Source organism: Heloderma suspectum, chromosome 11, assembly GCF_057233095.1.
Source record: "Heloderma suspectum isolate Gila_16-S chromosome 11, 16-S_ref, whole genome shotgun sequence".
NCBI classification, from domain to species: domain Eukaryota; kingdom Metazoa; phylum Chordata; class Lepidosauria; order Squamata; family Helodermatidae; genus Heloderma; species Heloderma suspectum.
The window spans coordinates 39,535,116-39,551,420 of NC_139468.1; the positions used below are offsets into that span (position 1 = coordinate 39,535,116).

At 46.3% G+C, this 16,305-nt stretch overlaps 1 protein-coding gene across 1 annotated transcript in view; it reads right to left on the bottom strand.

The window, feature by feature from the left end:
- Positions 1-16,305, bottom strand: part of IGDCC4 (immunoglobulin superfamily DCC subclass member 4) — a 118,869-nt gene that overhangs the window by 23,583 nt on the left and 78,981 nt on the right. Inside the window, exons 7-14 of the mRNA XM_084816455.1 lie at positions 15,163-15,573; positions 12,874-13,038; positions 11,295-11,432; positions 9,337-9,507; positions 7,784-8,017; positions 3,820-3,927; positions 2,512-2,695; positions 95-222 (exon numbers count right to left, since the gene is read on the bottom strand). Coding sequence (XP_084672581.1) covers positions 95-222; positions 2,512-2,695; positions 3,820-3,927; positions 7,784-8,017; positions 9,337-9,507; positions 11,295-11,432; positions 12,874-13,038; positions 15,163-15,573 — 1,539 coding nt within the window. The remainder of the gene's footprint in view (positions 1-94; positions 223-2,511; positions 2,696-3,819; positions 3,928-7,783; positions 8,018-9,336; positions 9,508-11,294; positions 11,433-12,873; positions 13,039-15,162; positions 15,574-16,305) is intronic.

Consider the following 16,305-nt stretch of genomic DNA (forward strand, 5'->3'; position numbering starts at 1 on the left):
TGCAGTTAGGTAAGATAGTCCCCCGTCCCCACCCCGTCCGATTCTTTCACCTCTAAATGGAAGATTCACACATATCCCATGCTGCTATACTCACTGTCTGGGAGAGTGAACCACTCCACCACATTCCCAAATGGCCCATCCATGCCGACCCCATTTGACTGCACTGCAAACTCGTATCTGGTGAATGGCTTTAGCCCGCTGATGAGGATGCCTTCATCAGAGCTACAGAGGAACAGAACACCCATGAAGGAGAAAATATTATGATAGCATCTGCCATCTATGGTACCCATAAAAAGACTGGCAACTGTCTGGCAGCCATCAAAGCCGCAGAGTTGGGAGGTCTTGTAATTTTGTAATGTGTCATTTGATATTTGGAATTCCTGACTATCTACTCCACTTCTAGGAGCTTGAAATTAGAGTCTCTTCAAGGCTGGCCTCCCTATTCATGTGCAAAGGTGATAGGCCTGCAGTTTAGGGAGGGACCGTAGCTCAGTGGCAGAGCACCCGCTTTGCATACAGAAGGTTGCAGGTTCAATCCCCGGCAACTCCAGGTAGGGCTGGAAAAACTCATTCCTGACACCCTGGAGAGCCACTGTTGCCAGTCAGTGTCGACAATACTGGGCTACATGGGCAAAGGTCTGACTAAGTAGAAGGCAGCTTCTGATGTTCCTAAGTCCCCCTCATGCAACAGGACAGGAAGCTGTGACGCATGAATCCCCAGCCTCACTGCTGGAGAAGCCAACGGCAAGCAACAGCAGAGAATGCCAGAGAGCTCTGTCACGAGGGACGGGGGAGAAAGGTGTCTGGTTTGCATTGTTATGCCAATCCAATTAATTCGCACTTCCCGAACCAATACACAAACCGAAATGCAATAATCCTTCGGTATTCACATTTCTCTGAATTTTGCAATGCCGTTCTCCAATAAAAAATGTGTACAAAAAGCAATATATTCAGGAAAACTGCTTGCAAAGAATGTGTGCATTAGGCAAAATTGCATACAAAAATGCATATATATTACGAGAAATGTGTATAAAAATGTGAACAAATTTTCATGCAGACTGATATTTGTATTTTTTATTTTGCAAACAGATGCGGAAACAGAATGAAACAAATTTAAGAATGGGAAAAAGGAGAAATGGAGAGAAACTGAAATCGATAGATTTGTCCTTCCCTGTCTGTCATTCAACAGCCACAAGACAATTAACTTTCTGGTTTACTCAGTAGTGCTTCTCTGAATTCTTAGATAAGGAAGAAGAGATGCACATTCCAGAGCATAAACCCACTGAATACTTTCAAGGAGCCAGCAATCTATTGTGGACTTTTCCTACACGTGGAAAAATAGGGGCAGCTTCTAGGAAGACCACATGCCAGGGAAAAGTAGCTTGAGGGAGCACAGGAAGATGTTACATCTTCCTTTGCTGCATCCTGATGTCCTGGGTCTAGGATTTCTGAACTGCCTCATGTCTCTAACATCTGAAGGGAGGCTTGTAAGTCAACATATGATTGCTTACTTGTAACGAATGTTCAAGTGGTCTTCTTTGCAGTCGCACATATGGGTTTTGAATCAATGTGGTGCAACATTGTGGAAAGTTCTAGAACAGGGGTGGGAACCTCTTCACCACATTCCTTCAGGGGTAATGTTTCCGGCTGCATGCTGGTGGAGGGCACAACCACTATGAGCACGCCCCCCCCCCCGACATCCCCTTTCTCTCTTGAGATCATCACCACCCCACACTCTTTCACTCTCTCCTTTCCCTCTTTAAGAACCTTAAAAGAGAGTGTGTGGGGATAATTTCATTTCATTTCTTTTTGTGCAGTAATGACTTCATTTCTTTTATGATGGAAGGAAGGAAGGAAGGAAGGAAGGAAGGGAGGGATTTTAAGGGGTATTCAGTTGGTTAGTGCTGTTTATTTCTTTCATTGTTGTGCATTTGATTGTGTTTTTAATTTTTTTGTTTTTATGTTATGTTTTAATGAATTGTTTTTAATCTGGATTGTATTTTTATCCACCTTGAGCACCATTTTTGGGCAGAAAGGCAGAATATAAAATATTTTTAAAAAAAAATAAGAAAAAGTGTGTGGTGGGTGGTGTGTAGAGACAGACAGGGATACACGACCCAGTGCCTTCCAGATGTTTTTTGACTATAACTCTAATCAGCCCCAGCCAGCACGGCCAACAGTCAGGCATTATGGGAGTTGTAGGCCAAAACATCTGGAGGGCACCAGGTTGCCTAGCCCTGTTGCAAGGATTACTGAGAAAATGTATGTGAAAGACTTTCAACACTGAAAAGCACTATAAAAAGCCAAGTATTATAAGCAACCCCCAGCAATTCCCCACTGGTCCCCACCCCTGCTTCCTCCTGGGCCTACCAGGTAACTTGAGTTGATCCAGTAAAAGAGGCTAACATTGTGCATCTCTCAGACTGTCCAGTGGGGAGCCAGCCCTTCCTGCAGATCAGTTCTGTTCTCGATTCAGCAGGCACTGCGGTTCTCAGCCGGAGGTCCGCTTACCTCGTGTAGTAAGTCACAAGCGAGGCATTTTTCAGCCCCCAGGGGCTGAATCGCACGGTGTAATTGACGATCTTCACAGTGGTGAAGTCAGGTTTCTTCCACCTCAGCCAAATTGATGTGGAACTGTTGGATTCTACATAGACATGGACTGGGGGCAGCGGTGGGCCCTTCTGAACTGGGAGATCTGAGGGGATCGTCAAGGAAACAGAAGAAGAAGAAATGGATTCAGAAGCATGGAGGCTGACACTGAATCATAGAGTTGGAAGGGGCCCCAGAGGCCAGCAAGTCCAACCCCCTGTTCACTGCAGGAATCCAGTTTAGAGCATCCCTGGCAGACGGCTGTCCAGTCTTCATATTCAGCCAAAATCTGCCTTCAATTTAACTTAAGCTCATTATTTCATGTCCTACAATCTTGGATGGTAGAGAACCGGTTGTGGGGCTCTTCTGTGTGAGAACACTTTAGCGACCTGAAAAGTGTTGTCACATCCCTCCTCAGTCTTCTCTTTTCAAAGCTAAACCCCAGTTCCTTCAATCTTTCCTCATAGGACTTGGTTTCAAGTCCCCTGATCATCTTTGTTGCCGTTCTCTGAACTCATTCCAATTTGTCTGAATCCTTTTTAAAGTGTGGTGCCCAGAACTGGACACAGTATTCGAGGTGAGGTCTGACCAGTGCAGAGTAGAGTGGAACTATCACTTCCTGTGATTCTCAAACTGTACTTCTATTGATGCAACCTAAAATTGGAATGGCCTTTTTTGCAGCCACATCTCACTGCTGACTCATATTGAGCTTGTGATCGAATATCTGAACCAGCATCTGGACCAGCATGGAAAGAAAATAGTAATTAGAAACGAACATGTGGGACCTGCACTGGAGGGCCTGCTTTGAGCAGAGGGTTGGGCTAGATGATCTCAAAGGCACCTTCCAACTTTATGATTCTATGGAATCTGTTGCAGTGTATCCTTATTCCCAAACAGGAGTGCTCCTAGTCAAGATTTCAACCACCCAGCCATGCCCACCTCTAGGACACTATAAACCTGGGGTTTTCAATGTGGTGCCCATGGGCACCTTTCCAGACTCCCCGCCCCTCCTGATTTCATTTTATTTTAGATTTTTAAAAACTATGTTATTTTTTTTAACTGAGCGGCTGGTGTGCTGCAGAGTGAAACCCTGGGCTCCAACATCAGCTTTATTTCCAAGAAAACCTCTGGTCCCGACGTGCAATGACCTACACGCACAGCCCTGACCACATGAGTTTGTTGTGAAAGCCATCCTTGAATGCTGGTCGCCAACCACGCAGGGGCACCCACCTGCCGCTGTTACAGGTGCTCTCTCAGTTTTGCCCTTCCACACGGCTGCATAACCATCTTCGTGCTTATTGAAAGCCACCACCTTCACCTCGTAGAGCCGCCCAGGAACTGGACAGAGCAAACGGAGAAATAAATGAGCAAGTCAAGTGAGGCAAGAAGGATTTGGCTTGGGAGAGCAAAAGTAGGGCAAAGATATCCAGTTTCAACACAGAAGAGTGTGGGCTTCTTCATAAACGTTAAATGTGCACCCCTTCCTTCCTCTAAGGCAGGGGTGTTGATCCTCAGGCCCTACTCCATTTCCCCAACTGCCAATCGCTTGGTGGTTTTCTGGCGTTTGCGCCGTTTGTTTCCCCGTTCTAAGAGACTGAACTGCCTCTCTGAAGGATTAATTACTGGCAGCGAGAACTTTTAAGCTAAAATATGCTGGTATTTTGGCATTTTGCCTTCCCCCTTTTTGCCTTCAGCCCTGCTCACCACTGGAATGCAGCCCCTGAGAGCTTCTCTGAAACAGAATTTGGCCCTCAGGCTGAAAGAGGTTTGACATCCCTGCTCTAACCCGGTAAGAGCCTTGCTGGACAGGACCAAAGGTCTGTCTAGCCCAGCATCCTGCTTCTGACAGTGGAGAGCCAGAGGGCTCCTGAAAGGCCATCAAGAGGGAATGAAGGCAGCAGCTCTCTTGTCCCCAGCACCCGGTATTTAGAGGCATACTGCTCCTGCTTGTGGAGGCTCCATTAAGCTATCATAGAAAACAACCACAAATCAGGACAGGGAACCCGCGGCCTTCTGGATGCTGTTGGACTACAACTCCCATCATCCCTGGCCACTGGTCATGTTGACTGGGGGTGATGGGAACTGGAGTCCAACATGATGTCGTGGACCACATCTGGTGGAGATCCCCCTGTTAGGAAGGAGCTGAATTCAGTGATGGAGCACCTGCTTTGCACGCAGAAAGTTCCCGGTTCAATCCCCAGCGTCGCCAGGTAAGATGGAAGAGCTCCCACCTGAAACCCTGGAGAGCCACTGCTGCCAGTCAGTGTTGACAACACTGGCTAGATGGACCTGGGGTCTGACTCAGTATAAGAGAAGCTTCCTATGTTCCCCATCTCTGCTGTAAATAGATTTAAAGCCATGTAAGCTAGAGGCCACTGACATATTTTGGTGGCAGTAACATCCATAATTAATGGATGGATTTTTAAAAAAAAATTAAAAGTCCTAAATCAGTAAGAATTAAAAGCAAGAAGCCAGAGCAATTGCCAGCAAAGAGCAGGCACCTCAAATCTACCTACCTACGCCAGCTAAAATCAAGTGCTGGGCAAGTCTAAACTGTGCTCTCCTTAAAATGCCGTGCCAGGCAAATGTCCTTTGGCATTCCAGAACTACAGGGCAATTGTACAGAAGGCTCTACTCCACGCTCCCATTGACCTCCTCTCTTGGACAGAGGGAACTGGGAGCAGGGCTTTTAAGCATTTTGAATATATTTTGCCAATATATAAATAGGCCAAGCTTTTAAAGAAATCCAATTAAATAACTGCATGAACCTGTTGTATCATTGCAGGCAGCCCAACGCAACCCAAAAGGAGCTTTGTAAGTGTGAATACTCTAACAGCCAGCTCTGGCCACCCTTTTGGCTGTGCTGTGGTGCAAGCCAAGCTCTGCTTGGACAGCCAAAAGGGCTATTTCCAAGCTTGCTTGCCTGCCTCTTTCTTCTCTCCCCCTTCCCTGACATTCTTCATCCCTCTTTTATAGAGCTGCTTATTCAAAGGGACTGCTTGAACAACTCAAAGTTTACAAATAGAGGGAAAATGGGGCAATTCTCTCTTTGGGCACCAAGCTCCTTGTTCCTAAATGGCCTCCCCCTCACCCCCCTTGTCAGCTTCATTGATGAAGCTCTGCTAATTAAGGATGTGCCTGTTCATTGCTGGCTGAGAAGGACCGCCAACTGCTTTCGCCACCACAATGCGGACTGAACAAAGCACCTTTTAGTTATGCCAACGTTATCACTCTTGCTTGGATTATATTGCAGGGTGGGGGATGAGGGGCTAATGGTGCCACTCTCCCTTTCCCTCCTCCCAAGGAAAAGCACATGGAGGGGGTAAGGATCAAAAGGTTCTTCTGCACTACAACCTACATTCACATCTGGAAGAGAAATAACATTTTAGCTACTTTTTTGCTGGCCCCCAAGAACTTCACAGCAAAGGGGGTTTTGTCTGTTCTGAAAACATGTTGGCAGCAGCCTGAACAAGCCAGCCTTCGGATGGTCCAGACTGTGAAGCAGTAAAAACGTGGGGGCGGGGCAGGAGAGGACCAGGGGCTTTAAAGACAAAGAGCCTGTTTGCACATTGCAACAGCCCACTGTGGGTTAATTTACTCATAGGGGCTGTCACATCGTGCCAGGCGCCCGTGGGCGTAGTTTTTGTGTGGTGCCCGGCTTGTGGTGGTTTGTTGTGTTGTGAGAACCCAACTGGCAGGAGTTCTTTGATGGTTAGACAATCTTCAAATAACCCTAAAACTAGCCATGGGTTATTTGAGGATTGTCTGGCCCTCAAACAACCCCTGCTGCCTGGCCTCACATAACACAACAAGCCAAGCACCCGGCATAATACGACATTTCTCCCACGTGGAGTGCTCTTCACCCACAGCCCAAATTCTATGCAGGTAGGCCTCAGACAGGCCTCGGAATTGTTTCAGGCAAGGGTGCAAGGAAGAAACACTGTTGTTGTTGTTGTTGTTGTTGTTCAGTTGTTAAGTCGTGTCCGACTCTTCGTGACCCCATGGACCATAGCATGCCAGGCCTTCCTGTCCTCCGCTCTCTCCCGGAGTGTGCTGAAGTTCATATTCATTGCATCGGTGATGCTATCTAGCCATCTCATCCTCGGCCATCCCCTTCTCCTTTTGCCTTCAGTCTTTCCCAGCATCAGGGTCTTTTCCAGGGAGTTTTCTCTTCGCAAAGAAACACTGTAGCTGTGGGCAAATGCCTAACTGGAGGGTCTGGGAGGGCTGGTTTGGGAACGGAGCAGTTGCAATGGCTGGGGGTCCCAGTGCTGGCCAGAGCTCCTTTTTCTCTCCCCACAGCTCCCAAATGCCCTTTCTCCCACCTCCAAAGCACACACCTCCAAAACTTTCAGAACCTCCCCACTTTTCCCTGTTCCTCTGGAGTTGGAAAAGCTGCAGAAAAGGGTAACCTAAATGATCAAGGGGCTGGAGCAACCTGTGGAGGAAAAGTTACAATATCTGGGACTGTTCAGCTTAGAAAAAAAGGTGAGTAAGGGGAGACATGATAGAGATGTACAAAATTATGCATGGTGTGGAGAAAGTGGATGGGGAGACATTTTTCTCCCTCTAACATAATACTAGAACCCAGGATCATCCCATGAAGCTGATAGGTGGGAGATTCGGGACAGATAAAAGGAAGGACCTCCTCACACAGCACATTGTTAAACTATGGAATTCATTATCACAAGATGTGGTGATGGCCACCAAGTTGGATGGCTTTAAAAGGGGATTACACAAATTCATGGAGGATAAGGCTACTAGCCCTGTTGGCTATATGCTACCTCCAGTATCAGAGGCAATTGCCTATGTACACCAGCTGCTGGATGCTATTCCACTCATGTGCTACTTAAGGGTTTCCCACAAGCTTCTGGTTGACCACTGTGTGAACAGAATGCTGGACTAGATGGACCCTTGCTCTGATCCAGCACGGCTCTTCTTATGTTCCTATGACCATGCCTAAACATTTCATACTCTTAGAAAACCAGCATATGAGGTAGGCCTAAGAAGCAGCATGTTATGCCAAATTTACACAATTTAATCCAGCTGGAAAAGTTCCATTACTTTGCTGTTATGTTAGGAGGGTTGAGGCACATTGTAAGTACAGTTCTGATCATGACCTCCTTTGAGAGCTTTTTGCCACGGACAAACCTCCATGCCAGGGCATGGGAACAGCTGGATCCAGGAAACTTACCTAACTGTGTCAATTCATGTTGCTTGACTTTCTTTTTCAGCTTTATTGGCCCAACATCCCAAAGGCCATCACCAGTGCCTTCAGAGGGGTTCTCCTCACTCGTCTCCTCCATGGCCACTTCTCGATAGTAGAGTTTGTAGCCTGAAATCTGGGCGTGGTTAGCTGGAGGTTGCCAACTCACTAAGAGGGACTCCATTTTTGCTCGGACTTTTAAGTCAGTCGGGGCAAATGGAACTAGGGAAAGCAAGAAGAAATGAATGAAATATCAGACTGATCATGCTTCTCAGATTTATCTCCAGCTTACCTGCATCTTCCTTACCCTTTCCCTTTCTTCTCTTCAAATGCGCTCCCTCACTACAACTCAGTTCAAAGTGCCTGCTCTTACCTTCAAACCTGAAATGGCATGGGACCCCCAAAGCGCCTATCTCCACATCCAACTGTTTGTACCCTTTAAGAACATCTGCTTCTCCAATCGCATCCTCCATCAGAAGGGAGGTGGATATCCACCAGAGAGAGGGCTTGTTTGTCTCCAGTGCATCAATTATGAAATGTCCTCCCCAAGGAGCTACCAGCTACCTTGTTCTCTTTAAGGCCAGGAGCGGACAACCATGTGCCCTCCAGATATTTTGGACTACAACTCCCATCAGCCCAGCCAGCATGGCCAACGATAAAGAACTACAGGAGTTATAATCCAAAACATTTGGAGGTCACTGGCTTGCCTATCCCTGCTTTAGGTGCTAGGCAAAAAACCCTTTTTAGGGCACAATCCTACGGAGATAGTCGTCAGCCTCCGATTCTCACCTCCACTCTCCAACTGCCCTGCATTTTTGGCTAGACAGGCAATTTCGCCTGTGTAGCTGGGGAGCTTCGGAGTGGCGGGGGGGAGGCCGCATGGTACATAAGAAGCTGCATAATGTGGCTTCCGCTGTCTCCTCTCCTCCCTGCCCCCAGGACTGCCCCCTTTTCCCCATCTCCACGCTCCGTTTCTGAGTGAGATGTAGCTGTGTGGAGAGAACGTCGGCTAGGAGGGGGTAGGTGAGGGGGTGGGAAGCACAGTTTCTGGGAACGGCTCCCAGAAACTGAAAAAGAAGAGAGCTTCAGAGAGCTTCGGCTATTGGGCGGTATAGAAATGAAATAAATAAATAAATAAATAATAAAAATCCTATGGCCTTCTAGACAGTGTCTAGTGGCCATAGGATTGCTCCCTTATTCACTCAAGCATTTTAAGTATGGTTTCTTTGGCTTTGTTACCTGCTGTTTATATCTCATAGTTTTTTTATTCTTGTATTTTAACCTCGCACTTGTTCTTTTTTATAGTTGTAAACCACTCTGGAAACAATTTCTTGGGTGATATATAAATAAATACAGACAAACTCAGCCTTTCATCACCACTTACCTCAGGCTTCGTTCTTGGCTATAAAGCCTCCTGGCTTCCACAAACCTCCTAATAATTAATCCTGCACTTACAGGCCCAGAACTGCTCGTGTCCCACGGAGCCCTGACATTAAGCTCAAAGGAGGAAATGGGCTGAGGTAAAACAAGAAGCAATGTACCGTGAGTCTGGTTGTCTCTATCTGGGGTACGATGCTGTGTCCATTCTGAAGAGGCTCCGTAGCCCACATTAGTGCTTGCTGCAATCCGCACTTTGTAGACTTTATTAGGGTGCAGGGCATAAAGGGCGAGTTGTGTCTCATTGGCACCAACCTCAGCTGAGGAAATCAGGTCTGTTAGAAAAATAGAGCCCAACACCTTTTACAAACATCTAGTCCTTGTAATCTACCCTGCGTGTCTAAAGGCTGCAGGCAGAAATGCCCATTAATTACAACATAGAACACAGTAAAGCCCTCAGGTTAAGAAGTTGAGAAATGTCATTCATCTTACTGAAACATTTTAGTGTCCCTCAAAATTCCTCTGACATTTTGGTCAAGCAGGAAATTTTGCTCACCTCAGTTTTGGCTCCAGGCAGAATTCCACGGTATATTACGGACCAAACTAGATGTGAGGAGGAACCATATTTGCTTATTCTTATGTCTGCCCAAGCCATGTATAATTTTATTTATTTATTTAAATATATATCCCTCCTTTCCTCCAAGGAAAGGTGGCATACATATTTCTTCCCACCTCCCTCTTAATCCTCTCAACAACCCTCTGAGGTAGACTCGTTGGAGAGATAGTGACTAGCTCATGGTCACCCAGTGAGCTTCATGGCTGAGTGTGGATTTGAACCTGCATCTTCCCAGTCCAGGTCTGACATCTGCATCGATTTGGGAGGAGCTGAACAGAATAGAAATACCTTAAATAAAGAAGAAGACTATTAAATAAACCCTCCCACACATGCACACCATGCCCTAACTTTCCTGTGGCTTCAGGCATTTTTCTCTCGTCCTGGTCCAGTATCAAGCTGGGCTGGGACCAAAGCCATTGGTGAGAGAGACCACATGGAACGAAGGTGAGGGAAAGTTCAGCTTCTCCCACCTATGCAGCCCTTTGTGATGTTAAATTAGACTCCATCCCCAAATAAACACGGCTGCCCCAGTCACATCCGGTTTGCTCCTTAGGAGTTGTGAAAAAGGTTGCCTAACCTACTGCCACATAACCTGCTCCTATGTTAAATTGGGGCCCTTTTCCAGGTGCCTGTGCATGCGGAAGTTGGGGGCGCGGGTGACTGGAGAAAGAGTCTTCTCAGTTGTGTCATCCTGCCTACAGAATGTTCTCCCAGTGTCCGCTCGTATACCTTTTTGGCAAAAACCGTTTATTCTCTCAGACTTTTGAAAACGTTAATGTGGGTTTTAATTCAACTGTTAACATGGTTTTTTTAAATTGCTTGGCTATTTTTAACTGGTTTTGAATGGTTTTCATGCTATTATTTTATTGTTATTGATTTGTATTTCTGTAAGCTGCTCTGAGACTGGCAACACTGAAAGGCAGAATGCTGCTGCTGCTGCTGCCATAAGAAGAAGAGGAGGAAGACAGAAAAGAATGAAACCCCTATTCTGAGGAATTTCTCCTGTCTTATCAAAGCTTGATTAGCTTCCCTCAGAATTCCTCTCATGTTTTACCCAAATTTATCTCAGATGTTCAGTTTTGGTAAAATTAGGTGTTAATTCAGTGGGGCAGCAACTGAGCAAAGGAGAAGGTCCCCCCAAGCAAGCCCTCCTTACTCTTGAGAAGACCGGCCCCTCCCTAGGAGCTACAGCTTACCTGGCAGAGGCAAGTCCTCCAGGAGAGACTATCTAGGCATAACATCTGTACTCTCTGACACTCCCACCTGCCTATACCTATATACAGCTGTTAACTCTATACCTCAGGCCTCCACCTTCTCAAGATACCTAAACTAGTGTCTGTGTAGTGCCCCTGCCAAACCTCCTAACACATGTTCAGGTGTTCACATTGCTGAGCTATCAGAACAAACACACTCGCAATTTCCTATTGTGGCTTATACAGGCCTTTATTTTACACTAACAGTACTCCATCATGCCACATTTTTGCATCAGAATTGCCTCTTCCTCACCTTCCTTGAGTGGGGCGTAGTCAATTTTGTATTTGGTGATCCTCCCGTTGCTCAGTTCTGGAGGGAGAGGCAGCCATGTCACCTTGATGTCAGTTGGTGTTGTGCTTGAAAGGGAAAGTTGAGGAGCCGCGCTGGGAACTGGGAGGCAAGTGACAAAACCAGTGACTCTACCTCATCACAAAGGAAATGAGCAAAACACTGCTCATTCAGCTGGAGACAATGCATTTGAACCTGGAGGGCTTCGTTGACTTGGGGACATGCTCTGCAATTTCCTCAGTTGGCCTATTTTCTCTGGGAGAAAAATGCCAGCTATTCTCCTTTCACACAGAAGTGTTTTCCAAAAACAGTGCAGTTTCATTTCTAAAAACGAGAGGGACCAGAACTCCAGCCTGTTTGGAAGCCAGGCCACCAAGCCAAACACAATGGTGTATCAGGGCCTGTCATGACTCTACACCCCACCCCACCTGACCCCCCACGCACACACCCCATGTTTTTGCAGCCCCAAGCAGGCAACAAAAACACAAGCCTTGTGGAAGGCTTTGCATGCAGACAGTCCCAGGTTTGAACCCCAGCATCTCCACGTAGGGCTGGGAAAGACCCCTGCTTGAAACCCTGGAGAGATGCTGCCAGTCAGTGTCAACATTACTGAGCTTGATGGACCAACAGTCTGACTCAGTATAAGGCAGCTTCCTTCCTATGTCCCTAACCCCACTATTTGCTAGGGGTTGCACTGGCTTGGGAGCTCACAACTTTCATCTGATCCTGCTTTCTAATCACAGATATCTGTGAGCCACCTGTGTTTGCTTAGTCTTGGAAGAGGCCAAGGCACTTGGCATATTCTCAGGAGAACTTTCTTTGGAATTACTTTGCATGTCCAAGAAATGAAGCTGAGCACTCAAAAAGATCAAGGAGCTGAGCCATAGTTCAAACTGCTTGCAGGGCATTTTCCTGATATTTGATGATGCGCTTTGTAAGGATACATAAGAATTACATGCTGTGTCAGATCAATGGCCTGTCTAGCTCGGTGTTCTCTTTACTGACAGCAGCCAGCTAGATCACACAGGGAAGTTAATAAGTACGGAATGATGGCATTAGTCCCTATCACCTCTTGGCCAGAAGTATACGGTTGACAAACATGGAAGTTAAACATCTTACTGTCATACTAAATAACAAAGGGAGGTGTCCTGAACATCTTTTTAACAATCTTTTTTTAATCTTGCTTTACCTTGTTTTTAAAAGGTATTTATGCAACTGGTCAGTGCAACATCCCATGGCAAGGAGTTCCACAGGTTAATTATGAACCGTATGCATCGGAACAACCTTTTATTTGAAACTCCCATTCACCTGTTCAGCTCCCATCCATCGGCTGTTTGGCATCTCTCAGGTTCATGAGAACAAGACGTAAATTGTGTTAACCTCACCTAGTTGCAATGCATTTTAACAATTCAAGTCACAAGACTTCACGCTGCTGAACAAGCGGACCCACCCCCATACTATAACCGGGCCAACTCTGTGATTCGTACACCTCCTGCTTCAGAAAGCCATTTGGGAACGCCCCTTCTGTTCATATTCTACGAACCATCCTCCAGAGTCTGTACGTTTATGGAAGAGGAGGTCCGGCTTGCTCCAAGCTGCGAGTACGCCACCACGTAGAAAATGTAGTTGGTGCTGGGCTCCAAGTCTTTGACCTGAAACTCTGTCGTGTCGTTATTCACTGCAAACTGGTACTCCACATTGTCGGTGCCTAGAGAGGGTACACAACGCTGTCAGACAAAAAAAGGAAGAACGTTTTGTCCTTTCTTCAAACTAGCTTCTTCCGAGAAGCTCGCAAAAGGTCCAATGCATCTTTCATCCTAGTTTGCTTTTAGCACCACTTAGCTGCCTTCAGACAGGGGTTGCTCCCAACCTTTTAACACACACCTAGGAGTGAAACAGGATTTCAATCCACATTTTCATCATAAGGGCAGAACAACGGAGCAGTAAATTCTGCACTAATTGACCTGCAGGTCAAGAGTACAATCTGAAAACTAAATTGTGAAAAGTGGGTCAAATGGCACTAAAGGGTAGAAGAAGGGCGTGGAACCTCAGGCCTGGGGCCCAAGTCCAGCCCTCCAAGGTTCCCCATATGGCAACACCCCTTCCTCTGGCCCCTCTCCCTTTCCCCCAACTACCAATCATTTGGTGGTTTCCCAGCTTTGGTGAAGTTTTCTCCCCATTCTAAAAGGTTGAAATGTCTCTCTTAAGGCTTCATTACTGGTCAGAGCTTTAAGTGACAACATGCTGGTGCTGTTGGCCCCGCCTCTTTTGCCTTTGACTCCACCCACCACAGGAATGCAGCCCTTGAAAGCTTCTCCATAATGAAATCCATTCCCCAGGCTGAAAGAGGTTCAACCCTGGGGAAGAGTGACTTTACAGTCATAGGGGATTAACACAAGGCTTTCATATTTTTTTGCCCCATGAAATAAATTCGGATTAAAACTGTTGACATTAATCCAGAATATGGAAAACTCTTTCCTTCCCATGCAAGGAAATGGGGAATTTGGGGTGGGAAGATGAGACAGGTGGGCTCTGGGTTGGATCCAGGTGAAGTTACTTGAACTTAGTTCCCACTGAAATCAATGGAACTTAAGCCATGGCTAACATGTCCCACACTGATTTTAATGGGAACTAAATTCAACTAACTCAGCCACCTTCCTTTTACTAATTGCTTTAATAATCATCAATGTATGAATAGTAGGTTGGTTAAAATGTGCTAAGCCAGACTTCCACAACCAGGCGCCCTCCAGATATGTTAGACTACAACTCCCATCATCTCCAACTAAATTGGGGAAGGGTTAACTAATTCACATAACTAGCCTCTGAAATCCTAAACTAGGCTGTCACCAAATTAAAAAATAAAATAGTGAATTAGTCATATGAATGTCAGTTGTTTAATCTCTTGATTGATCAGTCACCTACACCTCTATCCATCCATCCATCCATCCATCCATCCATCCACATAGGAATAAAACCAAGGGGTCTAAATTAAAAAAAGGAGTCTAAATTAAAAAAAGCTATTCTCCCTCTGCTTTTAGAAGAGCCATTCTTGGCTATCACATCTTTAGAAGAGGTATTCCATTCCATGTAAAGGAAAGCAGAAGGTCTCTTGTAAAGTGCGGCCTGCCATCCAGGTGTTTTTCTAAATCATATTAAAAAATAAATGACTTTTTAAAAAAATACCCTGTCCTGATTATTCAGGGACACCTTTTAAAATCAATCAGTCTAACTAACCAATCAACTAAACAATGAAGACTTAGCCCATACATTTTAAAAGTTGCAGTTTTCAATCCCCATTAATGGTTTTAAGGGTGCAATCCTACAATCCTAAACATAGTAACTAGTAAGCAGGATTTACATCTGAGTAAGCGTGCATGTTTTGCCTTGTAAGGAACAGATAAGCACGTCTGAGCATAAAAAAGCCATGCTGGATCACACTAAAGGTCTATCTAGTCCAGCATTCTGCTCCCACAATGGCCAATCAGAAGCCTGTGGGAAGCCCAGAACCAGGACATGAGTGCAACAGCACCCTCCCGCCCATGTTCCCCAGCAACTGATGCTGAGAAGCATATAGACCTCATGACTAGTAGATTTACAGTGCTCACACCCAACCTGGTGCCCTCCAGATATTTAAATTACAGTTCCCAGCATTCCTGACCACTGGCTATGCTAGCTGAGGGTGACGGGAGTTGAAGTCCAAGACACCTCTGGAGGGCACCAGGTTGGGGAAGGCTGAGCTATTTCATTTCAATAACCCCCCCCCCCAAAAAAAAAAAAAGTTCTGAGCTATAATTAGTATGAACAGTGTGCCTTCAGAAGACAGGTTACATACCCAAAGCTTTCTGGTAATGCAGTGAGAACCCAATAATCTGCTCGCTATTGAACTCTGGCTGTTCCCAGGATACCAAGACGGTCGTGCTGGAGAGAGAACTAGCCGACACCCTCTTAGGAGCGCTGGGCAGGCCTTCCCGTACAATCACCTCCAGCCTGGCAGTAGCACACGCCATGCCCAGGTGATTTTCTGCCACGCATTGGTAGTAGCCAGTGTCATCCAGCCCAATCTGGTTGATCACCAGGGTGCCACTGCTCTGTATCTTCACCCGTCCTTTGGGCAGAAGAGGCTCCCCGTTCTTCATCCAGTGGATGTTGGGAGATGGCTCTCCTTCCGCTTTGCAGACAAACCTGGCGGTGCTGGCTCGAGTCCGAGAAATGGTTTCAGGAGCCTGGGAGATGGTAGGGGGAGCTGGGAGGTAGAAGAACTCAGTTAGCACTTTGGGTGACTGTGAAGTCTTCTCTTCTTCGAAGCACAGAGCCAGAAGGGGCTGTATAGATATAATACAGTGATGGGGGACCTTTCTCAGTTGGATGGCCAAACTCAGTTTCGGAGCAGCTCTCATGGCCCACATTCCAGTGGCGGGCAGAGCCAACAGGAAAAAATGTGGCCCCCAAAGTATCAAAAGTGCCAGCATATTTTCGTTTAAAGGTCTTACTGTCAGTAACGAAGACTTAGGAGAAAAATTTCAACCCTTTAGAATGGGGAAAAAACTTCTCAAAAGCCAGGAAATTGCCAAACAATCAGTGGTTGAGAGAAAGGGGGTGGGGCCAGAAGAAGGGGGTATTGGTCATCGGGGGAATCCCAGAGGGCCAGACTGGAACCCCAGAAGGGCCAGATTTGGTCCCTGGCCTGAGGTTCCCCACCCCTAATATAATCCATATAAATAAATGGCAAACTCTCCCCCCTAAAGTAGACTGGAACCTTCCAGCCTAATCTTTGAGGCAGGAGCAATACATCTTCCCTTTGACAAAAGAAAGGAAAGCCAACCCAAACCATTTCCTCCAGCTCCTTCCTGGAAAAATAAACACAAGGGGGGGGGGGAACCCTATAAGCAAGCTCAAGAAATACTGATCTTGCAAAAACACACAACATTCGTCTTTGGAATAACCAAGAGGTCCACCTGAAGATAGCACAAAAGCA